Source organism: Salmo salar, chromosome 14 (genome assembly GCF_965601325.2).
Source record: "Salmo salar chromosome 14, fSalSal1, whole genome shotgun sequence".
NCBI classification, from domain to species: domain Eukaryota; kingdom Metazoa; phylum Chordata; class Actinopteri; order Salmoniformes; family Salmonidae; genus Salmo; species Salmo salar.
The window spans coordinates 108,366,864-108,382,806 of NC_138304.1; the positions used below are offsets into that span (position 1 = coordinate 108,366,864).

A 15,943-nucleotide genomic window follows, 5' to 3' on the forward strand; every position below is an offset into this window, starting at 1 on the left:
GTGATATCCATTGCTGATATCCATGGCTAATAAACACTACTTTAATCATGGCTGATATCCATGGCTGATAAACACTACTTTAATCATGCAGTGATATCCATGGCTGATAAACACTACTTTAATCATGGCTGATGTACACAACTGATAGGTAGTTTCGATCTCAAGTTGGGATGTTTTATTTTATTTTTTTTAAACTGTTGAGCTGACCTCTGACATACACAATACTGTAATTTATTAAAGGAATACTTCATTTCAACCCTGTCGTGTGAAGAGCAGAAATACTACAACACAGAATTCAAAAGAAAGATAATTTTATTGCCATTTTTAAATAAAATAAGAAAAAAAAAACAATAATAATAATAATTATAGCATGCACACCATTCCTTCCTCACTGTATCCATACGGTCCAAATGAACATTTAATGGGAGGATGATATTGGCATTACTCATGTCAAACTTGTTATACTTCTGATCTTTCTGCCGCGGATGGTACAAGAGGTCAGAAAATAAATCAATTAGAAAATTGCAGATTGGGTGAGTGTCTGTAGGATTTGTGTGTATGAATAACAACGCGTCCGTGTGTCGTCTCTTGGCAGACTATGAATGGATCGTGTGCGTGAATAAATTATTATTTTAAGGGTGCATTAAAATTCTTTGTAAATAGATTTAGATTACTTGAAATGACTTGAAATAAGAGATGTTAAAAACATTAAACCCTGTACTTTCAGAAAGATGTGCTTTGCTGACACCTGCTTCCAAACCCCCTCTAACAAACACCATTAACTCTAGGATACCGTCACTTCACACTAACTTCACGACGTGGAACAAACAAAAGATTAAGATTTTAAATTAAATGAGTAAAGAGAAGCAACTTCAAAAACAACAATACATTGGTACAGTAAAAGTACTATCCAGACCTGACTGGCCGAGAAGGACTACCTACCTATCTGGTTTGATCCAGACCTAACTGGTCTATCTATCTGGTTTGATCCAGATCAAACTGGTCTAGAAGGACTGTCTATGTGATCTGTTCTGATCCCGACAGGAGATAAAGTCAATATTACATACAAAAAAAAAAAATACAAATCTTTAAGATAATATTCCTGGAAAAACATTGTTATATAATATATATATATATAATAATATATATATACACACACTAGAATATAATAGATCATGGACGGTTTTAGATACAGCATGTACACAATCACATGCCACCATTCTGAGATCCTATTGGTCAACTAGGAACCAAGATAAAGAAAATGCTGCTTCTAGAATCCCCATATCACTTCCTCATCAGGTTATTGCCAATATACTACAGGTCCATAGAATGACATGGTATTCAGACAGGAGGGGCATTTAGTGTGGCACCAGGCACAGAAATGATCCAAATACATCATAGTAAACAAGTGACTAAAACACACCAAATCATTTGACCTCTGACCTTACCCTGTTTCCCAGCCAATCCAATTTTAGAAGACAAAAAAAAAAAGGCCAAAAATTTGGAGTAGCGTAACATTTGGTTTAATTTGATTGGCTGGGGATGTCATTTGGTTTAATTTGATTGGCTGGGGCGTGGCAGAGACTACCATAGGCATGTCATTTGGTTTAATTTGATTGGCTGGGGCGTGGCAGAGACTACCATAGGCATGTCATTTGGTTTAATTTGATTGGCTGGGGAGTGGCAGAGACTACCATAGGCATGTCATTTGGTTTAATTTGATTGGCTGGGGCGTGGCAGAGACTACCATAGGCATGTCATTTGGTTTAATTTGATTGGCTGGGGAGTGGCAGAGACTACCATAGGCATGTCATTTGGTTTAATTTGATTGGCTGGGGAGTGGCAGAGACTACCATAGGCATGTCATTTGGTTTAATTTGATTGGCTGGGGAGTGGCAGAGACTACCATAGGCATGTCATTTGGTTTAATTTGATTGGCTGGGGAGTGGCAGAGACTACCATAGGCATGTCATTTGGTTTAATTTGATTGGCTGGGGCGTGGCAGAGACTACCATAGGCATGTCATTTGGTTTAATTTGATTGGCTGGGGAGTGGCAGAGACTACCATAGGCATGTCATTTGGTTTAATTTGATTGGCTGGGGAGTGGCAGAGACTACCATAGGCATGTCATTTGGTTTAATTTGATTGGCTGGGGAGTGGCAGAGACTACCATAGGCATGTCATTTGGTTTAATTTGATTGGCTGGGGAGTGGCAGAGACTACCATAGGCATGTCATTTGGTTTAATTTGATTGGCTGGGGAGTGGCAGAGACTACCATAGGCATGTCATTTGGTTTAATTTGATTGGCTGGGGCGTGGCAGAGACTACCATAGGCATGTCATTTGGTTTAATTTGATTGGCTGGGGCGTGGCAGAGACTACCATAGGCATGTCATTTGGTTTAATTTGATTGGCTGGGGCGTGGCAGAGACTACCATAGGCATGTCATTTGGTTTAATTTGATTGGCTGGGGAGTGGCAGAGACTACCATAGGCATGTCATTTGGTTTAATTTCATTGGCTGGGGCGTGGCAGAGACTGCCTTAGAATTAAAATGCCTAGATTGGTCATGCCTATGGAAACTAGCCTGTTAAGACCTGATGGCTCTATAGTGCATTGCCTGTTAGACTAGGGCAGTGTCCCGAACGATCGACCACCTCGGTGATCTCAGCAGCTGTTTGAATGGTCCCCCTAATTCAACTCCCCTAAATACACCGAACAAAAATATAAAACACAAAATGTAAAGTGTTGGTCCCATGTTTCATGAGCTGAAATAAAAGATCCCAGAAATGTTCCATACGCATAAAAAGCTGATTTCTCTAAAATGTTGTGCACAAATTCGTTTACATCCCTGTCAGTGAGCATTACTCCTTTGCCAAAATAATCCATCCACCTGACAGGTGTGGCACATCAAGAAGAAAAACAAACATCATGATCATTACACAGGTGCACCTTGTGCTGGGGATAATAAAAGACCACTTAAATGTGAAGTTTTGTCACGCAACACAATGCCACAGATGTCTGATGTTTTGAGGGAGTGCGCAATTGCCATGCTGACTACAGGAATGTCCACCAGAGCTGTTTACAGATAATTAAATGTTAATATCTCTACCATAAGCCTCCTCCAACGTCGTTTTAGAGAATTTGGCAGTACATCCAACCGGCCTCACAACCGCAGAGACCACAAGTTACCACGCCAACCCAGGACCTCCACTTCCGGCTTCTTCATCTGATGGATCGTCTGGGGGAGGGCTGAGGAGTATACTCATTCTGATTGGCTGGGCCTGGCAGCCAAGCAGTTGGGCCTTTGCCCACCAAGGCCCACCCATGGCTGCAACCTGCCCAGTCATGTGACATCCATAGATTATGGCCTAATTCATTTATTTCAATTGACTGGATTTCCTTTTTTATGAACTATAACTCAGTGTTGCGTTTATATGTTTGTTCAGTATATTGGGGTTAATCACATAACGTGAGAGAATGAGAAATGGTTAAATATTATAATAGCTCATCTGTACTGTGTTAGATACTTTATCCGTGGACTATTATACTGTGAATTTGTTTCTGTCAACGGCTAGCTAGTCGTCCGCCCACAGCTGTAACAATACACTAACCCAATCGTTCCTGAGACCAGGGGTTAGGGGAAGAGAACCCATGCTGTCTATTCAACAAATATCTAGAACCATCCATCCAGGTAGGTAGTATATACTAAACACCTGTCTAGAACCATCCATCCAGGTAGGTAGTATACACTAACACACTGAACACCTGTCTAGAACCATCCATCCATCCATCCAGGTAGGTAGTATACACTAACACACTGAACACCTGTCTAGAACCATCCATCCAGGTAGGTAGTATACACTAACACACTGAACACCTGTCTAGAACCATCCATCCATCCAGGTAGGTAGTATACACTAACACACTGAACACCTGTCTAGAACCATCCATCCAGGTAGGTAGTATACACTAACACACTGAACACCTGTCTAGAACCATCCATCCATCCAGGTAGGTAGTATACACTAACACACTGAACACCTGTCTAGAACCATCCATCCATCCAGGTAGGTAGTATACACTAACACACTGAACACCTGTCTAGAACCATCCATCCAGGTCCAGGTTGGTAGTATACACTAACACACTGAACACCTGTCTAGAACCATCCATCCAGGTAGGTAGTATACACTAACACACTGAACAGCTGTCTAGAACCATCCATCCATCCAGGTAGGTAGTATACACTAACACACTGAACACCTGTCTAGAACCATCCATCCATCCAGGTAGGTAGTATACACTAACACACTGAACACCTGTCTAGAACCATCCATCCATCCAGGTAGGTAGGTAGTATAGACTAACACACTGAACACCTGTCTAGAACCATCCATCCATCCAGGTAGGTAGGTAGTATAGACTAACACACTGAACACCTGTCTAGAACCATCCATCCATCCAGGTAGGTAGTATACACTAACACACTGAACACCTGTCTAGAACCATCCATCCATCCAGGTAGGTAGTATACACTAACACACTGAACACCTGTCTAGAACCATCCATCCATCCAGGTAGGTAGGTAGTATAGACTAACACACTGAACACCTGTCTAGAACCATCCATCCATCCAGGTAGGTAGTATACACTAACACACTGAACACCTGTCTAGAACCATCCATCCATCCAGGTAGGTAGTATACACTAACACACTGAACACCTGTCTAGAACCATCCATCCAGGTAGGTAGTATACACTAACACACTGAACACCTGTCTAGAACCATCCATCCATCCAGGTAGGTAGTATACACTAACACACTGAACACCTGTCTAGAACCATCCATCCATCCATCCAGGTAGGTAGTATACACTAAACACATTTTCTACAATGGTCACCTCTATCATTATTGCACAGTGATTAGCAGCAGAGAGCTGAGACAGTATGACTGTCTCAAAGGGCACCCTATTCCCTATATAGTGCGCTACTTTAGACCAGGGTCCATAGAGTACTGTGACAGCTAGGGTCAGCAGTCTTAGCCTAAATACATCACACAGCTAGAATGCCAACAAACAGCCTGGTCCCTTTGAGCTCTGGTCAAAGTGCAGCACGATATGGAGAAGTTGTTCATGAAATGGAAGCATTTCACTGTTGTTTTAGAAGCATGTGACAAATACAATTTGGATTTGAGATGCCCCCAAGGAGTGGACAGAGAGAAGTCTGACCCTAAAGCTAAACCTTGTTGACGGTCCTCTCAGAGGGTCTGTAGTCTAAACCTCGTTGACGGTCCTCTCAGAGGGTCTGTAGTCTAAACCTCGTTGACGGTCCTCTCAGAGGGTCTGTAGTCTAAACCTCGTTGACGGTCCTCTCAGAGGGTCTGTAGTCTAAACCTCGTTGACGGTCCTCTCAGAGGGTCTGTAGTCTAAACCTCGTTGACGGTCCTCTCAGAGGGTCTGTAGTCTAAACCTCGTTGACGGTCCTCTCAGAGGGTCTGTAGTCTAAACCTCGTTGACGGTCCTCTCAGAGGGTCTGTAGTCTAAACCTCGTTGACGGTCCTCTCAGAGGGTCTGTAGTCTAAACCTCGTTGACGGTCCTCTCAGAGGGTCTGTAGTCTAAACCTCGTTGACGGTCCTCTCAGAGGGTCTGTAGTCTAAACCTCGTTGACGGTCCTCTCAGAGGGTCTGTAGTCTAAACCTCGTTGACGGTCCTCTCAGAGGGTCTGTAGTCTAAACCTCGTTGACGGTCCTCTCAGAGAGTCTGTAGTCGTTTGTGTTAGCTGAAGACAAGTAGAAGGACTGGGTCTTCCTCTTCAGACGGGCTCGCTTGGTGGCCAGAGAGCGCTTGCTGCTGGAGATGATCTCAGAGATGAACATCTTACAGTCGATGCAGACCTCCACGGTACACCAATCCTCTGTGAGCTCCTTGGGAAGAGCCAGCTTGTCACGAGACCCCTCCATTTTGCGTTTGGATAACCTGGGGGAGGAGAGCAGAAGGGAGGTTTCACTTTAAACTTTATTTAACCAGGTGGGTCAGTTGAGAACTAATTCCCATTTTCAATGACTTCCTGACAAGGACTTCCTGACAAGGACTTCCTGACAAGGACTTCAAGAGGGTCCTTTTCACTACTTCCTTTATTTAGGAAGAGCAGGTACCTAGCCAACCCCCTAGCCCTGTAGCCTTCTGACCAACAATACCAGGTACCTAGCCCTGCAGCCTTCTGACCAACAATACCAGGTACCTAGCCAACCACCTAGCCCTGCAGCCTTCTGACCAACAATACCAGGTACCTAGCCAACCACCTAGCCCTGCAGCCTTCTGACCAACAATACCAGGTACCTAGCCAACCACCTAGCCCTGCAGCCTTCTGACCAACAATACCAGGTACCTAGCCCTGTAGCCTTCTGACCAACAATACCAGGTACCTAGCCAACCACCTAGCCCTGCAGCCTTCTGACCAACAATACCAGGTACCTAGCCCTGTAGCCTTCTGACCAACAATACCAGGTACCTAGCCCTGTAGCCTTCTGACCAACAATACCAGGTACCTAGCCCTGTAGCCTTCTGACCAACAATACCAGGTACCTAGCCCTGTAGCCTTCTGACCAACAATACCAGGTACCTAGCCAACCCCCTAGCCCTGCAGCCTTCTGACCAACAATACCAGGTACCTAGCCCCCCCTGCCCTGAGCCTTCTGACCAACAATACCAGGTACCTAGCCAACCCCCTAGCCCTGCAGCCTTCTGACCAACAATACCAGGTACCTAGCCAACCCCCTAGCCCTGTAGCCTTCTGACCAACAATACCAGGTACCTAGCCAACCACCTAGCCCTGTAGCCTTCTGACCAACAATACCAGGTACCTAGCCAACCACCTAGCCCTGTAGCCTTCTGACCAACAATACCAGGTACCTAGCCCTGTAGCCTTCTGACCAACAATGCCAGGTACCTAGCCCCGTAGCCTTCTGACCAACAATACCAGGTACCTAGCCAACCACCTAGCCCTGTAGCCTTCTGACCAACAATACCAGGTACCTAGCCAACCACCTAGCCCTGCAGCCTTCTGACCAACAATACCAGGTACCTAGCCCTGTAGCCTTCTGACCAACAATACCAGGTACCTAGCCAACCCCCTAGCCCTGTAGCCTTCTGACCAACAATACCAGGTACCTAGCCAACCACCTAGCCCTGTAGCCTTCTGACCAACAATACCAGGTACCTAGCCAACCCCCTAGCCCTGCAGCCTTCTGACCAACAATACCAGGTACCTAGCCAACCCCCTAGCCCTGTAGGCTTCTGACCAACAACACCAGGTTACCTAGCCAACCCCCTAGCCCTGTAGCCTTCTGACCAACAATACCAGGTACCTAGCCAACCCCCTAGCCCTGTAGCCTTCTGACCAACAAGATTGAACTGCTCTGTCTGGTAGGTAGCCAGGACTGCGGTAGATTGAACTGCTCTGTCTGGTAGGTAGCGAGGACTGCGGTAGATTGAACTGCTCAGTCTGGTAGGTAGCCAGGACTGCGGTAGATTGAACTGCTCAGTCTGGTAGGTAGCGAGGACTGCGGTAGATTGAACTGCTCAGTCTGGTAGGTAGCCAGGACTGCGGTAGATTGAAGTGTACTGTCCCCTAGTGGTCATACTCAGGACCATATCTGCATTTTTTTATTATCATTTAAACAATAAAAGGAATAGCAGTTTAAATGTTACTCGTCACATCCCTAAGCCCAAAGACCGATAATGATGTTATTGTGTACCTTGAGACGGTCCGGCTGTGGTGCTGGCTGGACGAAGGGATGTCCAAGGCTGATGTCCCTTCTGCCTCCTCCCTGGGTAGAGTGGCAGTAGGACCCAGAGAGGAGATGGACAGGTTGGCATACGGCTTAGATGGAAGTCTCTTCTGGAAACAACGGGACAGAGTAAGGAGGGTCAGATAAATAGAGGATCTGAACATCCAATCTGTCAACAATTAAAGGGCAAGTGTGGTCAATGGGTGGACATGGAGGACTTTAGCTCACCTTTTTACAGCACTGCGAGCACACAGGCCTGGAGAGAGAGGAATATTCAGTCACACAACAAGTCTCATTCATTCTGATTAATGTTAAGAGATTCTCCGGTACTTTTGTATACTTTTTAGCCAGTAGTCCTGAAAGTAGTGTTTATGTGCCAAAAGTGGTCAATGAAAATTGCGTAGTACATCCCCCCCCCCCCCCCCCCCACACACACACACACACACACACGTACAAATACGTCATTGTTCTCTCTCTGCTGTGTGTGCATCTTGCTAGCTGTCACTCAAATGGTGAGGGGCTGAAGCTCATTGGCTAGAATTCAAATTGCTAGGGGGCTGGTCTATGTGGGGGAAAATGTAGGAAATATTGTGCAGCACAGCTTACAGAAAAACAGTCGCTTCAAACGAGGAATTTGTGAGGTTAGACTAATTCTGCATGTATGAACTATACATTGACACATCCAGCCCAAAGCGGGAGGTTTGAAAAATACTTCGTAGTCACCAAAATTCTGGACAATGTCTTTGAACAAAGATTCCACCCAAAAAGCTCTACTTTTGGTATTTGTATCATATAGTCCCAAACTGTTTCGCATGTGAGCAATCAAGTTAAGATGTAGAACTTTCAAAATACAGAACTACTGCGGTTATGATGAGATTGTTTTTGGGTGAAATTTACTTTAGAGAAAGATAATAATAAACATCAGGGGTTGGAACCTGTTCAGGGAACAGAACCAAAAATGTTCTTTTACGGTTTTTTGAGGAACAGAAAGAGAACCAAGAACGAAAGTGATCTATACTGCTCCGGAACAGAACAGTTGTTTTAAAAGCACGGGAACCAGTTAATAACGCTCATTTACCGTCAAGATATTTTTTTTCCCCCTGGCATCCCTGGCATCCCACAAAAAACACAAGGTGCCTATGCAAAGCCCTTACTCTGTCACATAGAAATGTATTCCAGTGTCTGCCGGTCAGCTGAACATTTTTGGCAGTATGTGTAGGCAACCGGACTCTCCGTAGCGTAGGCTACTGCACTGACGTTACAAGCGTGATTCAGAAATTAGGGAGAGATTTTTAATTAGAGAAGAATGCATTAACGTTTCAATGCTAGTTGCGGATACTACAGTAGTTTCACATTGGATTTATTAACTACAAAAATGGTAAGACTTGTTTTTAATTCTGGTGCCGCTCTACACACACACAAGCTTTGCTAGCTTGCTCTGGTCCAACTTTAAGCCAACTCCCTGAAGTTCAGCCATTCAAAGGTCCTCCATAGAGGAACTGTAACTCTGTGTCGCACTGCTTTGCTTTATCTTGGCCAGGTCGCAGTTGTAAACGAGAACTTGTTCTCAACTAGCCTCCCTGGTTAAATAAAGGTGAAATAAATAAAATAGAAATAGAAGTCGCTCACTCCGTAGGTGTAATTCTGTGCCCGTAGTAAACTGCCTGCATAATTCAGATAATGCATTTCATAACAACATGCCCAGCATTTGAAGTCAAGCCTCCTCCACCCTCTTTCGCTCTCTCTCACACCAACAACATTTCAGTTGCATCTCACGCCCTACACTTGTCTGTCCAGTAACCATGTCCAGTAACCATGCACTATCGGCTGCAAAATCAAATCAAATTGTATTGGTCACACACATGTTTAGCAGGTGTTAATGCGAGTGTAGCGAAATGTTTTTGCTTCTAGTTCTGACCGTGCAGTAATATCCAACGAGTAATATAACGTAACAATTCCACAACAACTACCTAACACACACAAGTGTAAAGGAATGAATAAGAATATGTACATATAAATATGCATAGGCTAAAACAACTATAGCTTGCCCCATGTCCATAGCAAGCTGCTCTATCGGCACTGATTGGTGAAGTCAGTTAATGTCAAGCTAATGAATAAAAAAAAATGATTTCAGAGGCTTAAAACAGAAGAGAAAGGAACAATAACAACAACAAACAATTGGTTCAGAACTTTATTTTGCAGGTCGGAACTCAAAATAAAATTACATTCTGTTCAGAACGAAACGATTGGAAAATGATTTTGGTTCCAACCCCTGTCTACAAAATAACTGTACGATAAAAACCTACAACTGTACTATAAATACAGCTGTACTATAAAATGTACCTTTTGCAGAATTGGCAGGTGTAAGACCAGGTGAAGATGGAGAACCTTGTAGTCTGACAGGAGAAACACAGCTACAGGAGAGAGGAGGAGAACGGTTATTTCAGAAATCAAGTAAATATCAAGTCAAAGACATTAAGCGATACAGGGCTGGCACAAGAAAATACAGTCAGACTACTTTGCTGCTGGTACAGTATCTAGACAGGCCCGGCCCCGCTGGTACAGTATCTAGACAGGCCCGGCCCCGCTGGTACAGTATCTAGACAGGCCCGGCCCGGCTGGTACAGTATCTAAGCAGGCCCGGCCCCGCTGGTACAGTATCTAGACAGGCCCGGCCCCGCTGGTACAGTATCTAGACAGGCCCAGCCCCGCTGGTACAGTATCTAGACAGGCCCAGCCCCGCTGGTACAGTATCTAGACAGGCCCAGCCCCGCTGGTACAGTATCTAGACAGGCCCAGCCCCGCTGGTACAGTATCTAGACAGGCCCAGCCCCGCTGGTACAGTATCTAGACAGGCCCATCCCCGCTGGTACAGTATCTAGACAGGCCCATCCCCGCTGGTACAGTATCTAGACAGGCCCAGCCCCGCTGGTACAGTATCTAGACAGGCCCGCTGGTACAGTATCTAGACAGCCCCGCTGGTACAGTATCTAGACAGCCCCGCTGGTACAGTATCTAGACAGCCCCGCTGGTACAGTATCTAGACAGCCCCGCTGGTACAGTATCTAGACAGCCCCGCTGGTACAGTATCTAGACAGCCCCGCTGGTACAGTATCTAGACAGCCCCGCTGGTACAGTATCTAGACAGCCCCGCTGGTACAGTATCTAGACAGGCCCAGCCCCGCTGGTACAGTATCTAGACAGGCCCAGGGTCTAGCCCTGCTGGTACAGTATCTAGACAGCCCCGCTGGTACAGTATCTAGACAGGCCCAGGGTCTAGCCCTGCTGGTACAGTATCTAGACAGGCCCAGGTCTCACCTTTCCTTTCCTCAGTGCGTTGTAGATGTCTTTGTACTGTTGGAACTTCTCCAGCTCAGCTTTGACCAGAACTTGTCTGATGTGCATCACCTCTTCTACTGTTAGAGCCAGACACTCTACAGGGTAGCAGAAGTCCTCCTGAAATAACACACACAGACAGAGACAGCTGTTTAGCTTTAATAAAGTAGCCTGGGTACTAGTCCGTTTGTGATGCGAAACAGGTGTGGGACCAGACTATTAAAGCTCCAGGACAACGGAAAGGCTCAACATGCCATAGAGGAGATGTACCTTTATTCTGACATGAAAATGATCACTTTAACAAAGCATCTTTGAGTTAACCTACAGCCCAACAACCTACAGCCCAACAACAACTTTCTTTCTCTAAGCACAACAGAACAAGATGGAGGTGGTTGGTTACCATGGAAACAACACCATTATGGAAGCGTGCGGCTCCTCAATTCCCCCACATCCCACCCGTTGTTATTAACCCCCCCACCGTGTTATTAACCCCCCACCGCGTCCCACCCGTTGTGTTATTAACCCCCCCGCCGCGTCCCACCCGTTGTGTTATTAACCCCCCACCGCGTCCCACCCGTTGTTATTAACCCCCACACGGCGTCCCACCCGTTGTGTTATTAACCCCCACACGGCGTCCCACCCGTTGTGTTATTAACCCCCACAAGGCGTCCCACCCGTTGTGTTATTAACCCCCACACGGCGTCCCACCCGTTGTGTTATTAACCCCCCACCGCGTCCCACCCGTTGTGTTATTAACCCCCACACGGCGTCCCACCCGTTGTGTTATTAACCCCCACAAGGCGTCCCACCCGTTGTGTTATTAACCCCCCACCCCACCCCACCCGTTGTGTTATTAACCCCCCATCCCACCCGTTGTGTTATTAACCCCATCCCACCCGTTGTGTTATTAACCCCCCCCGTCCCACCCAACCCGTTGTTTTATTAACCCCCCAACCCGATGTGTTATTAACCCCCCCCCGTCCCACCCGTTGTGTTATTAACCCCCCCCCCCGTCCCACCCAACCCGTTGTTTTATTAACCCCCCAACCCGTTGTGTTATTAACCCCCCCATCCCACCCGTTGTGTTATTAACCCCCCCGCCGCGTCCCACCCGTTGTGTTATTAACCCCCCGTCCCACTCGTTGTGTTATTAACCCCCCGTCCCACTCGTTGTGTTATTAACCCCCCAACCCGTTGTTTTATTAACACCCCAACCCGTTGTGTTATTAACACCCCCACCCCACCCGTTGTGTTATTAACCCCCCACCCCACCCGTTGTGTTATTAACCCCCCACCCCACCCGTTGTGTTATTAACCCCCCACCCCACCCGTTGTGTTAACCCCCCCACCCGTTGTGTTATTAACCCCCCACCGCGTCCCACCCGTTGTGTTATTAACCCCCCCATCCCACCCGTTGTGTTATTAACCCCCCACCGCGTCCCACCCGTTGTTTTATTAACCCCCCCACCCCACCCGTTGTGTTATTAACCCCCCCACCCGTTGTGTTAACCCCCCCACCCGTTGTGTTAACCCCCCACCCGTTGTGTTATTAACCCCCCCACCCGTTGTGTTATTAACCCCCCACCGCGTCCCACCCGTTGTGTTATTAACCCCCCATCCCACCCGTTGTGTTATTAACCCCCCCATCCCACCCGTTGTGTTATTAACCCCCATCCCACCCGTTGTGTTATTAACCCCCATCCCACCCGTTGTGTTAACCCCCCCATCCCACCCTTTGTGTTATTAACCCCCACCCCACCCGTTGTGTTAACCCACCCCACCCGTTGTGTTATTAACCCCCACCCCACCCGTTGTGTTAACCCACCCCACCCGTTGTGTTATTAACCCCCCACCGCGTCCCACCCGTTGTGTTATTAACCCCCCACCGCGTCCCACCCGTTGTGTTATTAACCCCCCACCCCACCCGTTGTGTTATTAACCCCCCACCCCACCCCACCCGTTGTGTTATTAAACCCCCCACCGCATCCCACCCGTTGTGTTATTAAACCCCCCACCGCATCCCACCCGTTGTGTTATTAACCCCCCCACCCCATCCCACCCGTTGTGTTATTAACCCCCCCCACCCCATCCCACCCGTTGTGTTATTAACCCCCCCACCCCATCCCACCCGTTGTGTTATTAACCCCCCCACATCCCACCCGTTGTGTTATTAACCCCCCACCCCACCCGTTGTGTTATTAAACCCCCCCAGGATATTACTCCCAGGGAGCACACAGAGCATGCCCAGACTGATAATGAAGTGAACAACACAGCAGCTCTGAGGACATCTTAACACCCAGTGACTCATGTAGTCAGGTGGAGTGTATAAAGTCTAAAATGTCTTCCCAAACAGTGTTAGTTTTAACACTAAAAGCTGTATTAGGTGATCATTGATGAAGTCATTGTGTGCGTTTCCAGGTCATCTTTTTTTGCAGTCTGGGGTCCAATAATATCTGAATATTGTTATAATATACATCAATGTGGTGACGACCTGGGACGCATCCACAGTTAGAGTGGAGTGGTATAATACAGCCATGACATACCACCTTAGCACCACCGCTGGGGGCCGGGTTTTCCACCTGACAGGACCACTACCCAGACAGGACCACTACCCAGACAGGACCACTAACCAGACAGGACCACTAACCAGACAGGACCACTAACCAGACAGGACCACTAACCAGACAGGACCACTAACCAGACAGGACCACTACCCAGACAGGACCACTACCCAGACAGGACCACTACCCAGACAGGACCACTAACCTGACAGGACCACTAACCTGACAGGACCACTAACCTGACAGGACCACTAACCTGACAGGACCACTAACCTGACAGGACCACTAACCTGACAGGACCACTAACCTGACAGGACCACTACCCAGACTCCTCCTCCAGAATACCATTCTATCATTATATCTGCCTCTGAAGATGACAAAAACACCGTCTGGTACAAACTGCTCTTCTGAGCTGGCCAACTTTGATAGAAAATGAGATTCATACAAAAGGAGAGGGAGAAGAAAGCAAGCAGCTGGTAAGGATCCTAATGAACTCCTCATACCAGAGAAGGGGGCTCTCGCTGTCTGCCACCAGGCACATCATATTATTTAACCTTTACTTAACCAGGCAAGTCATTTAAGAACAAAGTCTTATTTACAATGACGACCTACCCCCCCGCCAAACCCGGACGACGCTGGGCCAGCTGTGCGCCGCCCTATGGGACTCCCAATCACGGCCAGTTGTGATACAGCCTTGAATCGAACCAGGGTCTGTAGTGACGCCTCTAGCACTGAGATACAGTGCCTTAAAACGCTGCGCCACTCGGGAGCCCCAAATATATCCAGCTACACTGGTTCTGAAGGGGTAGAGACGGTAAGGTAGGTAGTTGGTTCTGAAGGGGTAGAGACGGTAAGGTAGGTAGCTGGTTCTGAAGGGGTAGAGACGGTAAGATAGGTAGGTAGCTGGTTCTGAAGGGGTAGAGACGGTAAGGTAGGTAGGTAGCTGGTTCTGAAGGGGTAGAGACGGTAAGGTAGGTAGGTAGCTGGTTCTGAAGGGGTAGAGACGGTAAGGTAGGTAGGTACTTGGTTCTGAAGGGGTAGAGACGGTAAGGTAGGTAGGTAGTTGGTTCTGAAGGGGTAGAGACGGTAAGGTAGGTAGGTAGTTGGTTCTGAAGGGGTAGAGACGGTAAGGTAGGTAGGTACTTGGTTCTGAAGGTAGAGACGGTAAGGTAGGTAGGTAGCTGGTTCTGAAGGGGTAGAGACGGTAAGGTAGGTAGGTAGGTAGCTGGTTCTGAAGGGGTAGAGGCGGTAAGGTAGGTAGGTAGCTGGTTCTGAAGGGGTAGAGATGGTAAGGTAGGTAGGTAGTTGGTTCTGAAGGGGTAGAGACGGTAAGGTAGGTAGGTAGCTGGTTCTGAAGGTAGAGACGGTAAGGTAGGTAGGTAGTTGGTTCTGAAGGGGTAGAGACGGTAAGGTAGGTAGGTAGCTGGTTCTGAAGGTAGAGACGGTAAGGTAGGTAGGTAGTTGGTTCTGAAGGTAGAGACGGTAAGGTAGGTAGGTAGTTGGTTCTGAAGGGGTAGAGACGGTAAGGTAGGTAGGTAGTTGGTTCTGAAGGGGTAGAGACGGTAAGGTAGGTAGGTAGCTGGTTCTGAAGGGGTAGAGATGGTAAGGTAGGTAGGTAGTTGGTTCTGAAGGGGTAGAGACGGTAAGGTAGGTAGGTAGTTGGTTCTGAAGGGGTAGAGACGGTAAGGTAGGTAGGTAGCTGGTTCTGAAGGCGTAGAGACGGTAAGGTAGGTAGGTAGTTGGTTCTCAAGGGGTAGAGACGGTAAGGTAGGTAGGTAGCTGGTTCTGAAGGGGTAGAGACGGTAAGGTAGGTAGGTAGCTGGTTCTGAAGGGGAAGAGACGGTAAGGTAGGTAGGTAGCTGGTTCTGAAGGGGTAGAGATGGTAAGGTAGGTAGGTAGTTGGTTCTGAAGGGGTAGAGACGGTAAGGTAGGTAGCTGGTTCTGAAGGGGTAGAGACGGTAAGGTAGGTAGTTGGTTCTGAAGGGGTAGAGACGGTAAGGTAGGTAGGTAGCTGGTTCTGAAGGGGTAGAGACGGTAAGGTAGGTAGGTAGCTGGTTCTGAAGGGGTAGAGACGGTAAGGTAGGTAGGTAGCTGGTTCTGAAGGGGTAGAGACGGTAAGGTAGGTAGGTAGCTGGTTCTGAAGGGGTAGAGACGGTAAGGTAGGTAGGTAGCTGGTTCTGAAGGGGTAGAGACGGTAAGGTAGGTAGGTAGCTGGTTCTGAAGGGGTAGAGACGGTAAGGTAGGTAGGTAGTT

The 15,943-nt window shown here is 47.4% G+C and overlaps 1 protein-coding gene across 1 annotated transcript in view; it reads right to left on the reverse strand.

Annotated features, from left to right (window-relative positions):
- Positions 1–323: 323 nt before the first annotated feature.
- The window catches only part of spire1a (spire-type actin nucleation factor 1a), a 118,203-nt gene continuing 102,583 nt past the window's right edge, over positions 324–15,943 (reverse strand). Inside the window, exons 12-16 of the mRNA XM_082961381.1 lie at positions 11,112–11,249; positions 10,137–10,207; positions 8,022–8,049; positions 7,761–7,903; positions 324–5,979 (exon numbers count right to left, since the gene is read on the reverse strand). Coding sequence (XP_082817507.1) covers positions 5,733–5,979; positions 7,761–7,903; positions 8,022–8,049; positions 10,137–10,207; positions 11,112–11,249 — 627 coding nt within the window. The 3' untranslated portion in view covers positions 324–5,732. The remainder of the gene's footprint in view (positions 5,980–7,760; positions 7,904–8,021; positions 8,050–10,136; positions 10,208–11,111; positions 11,250–15,943) is intronic.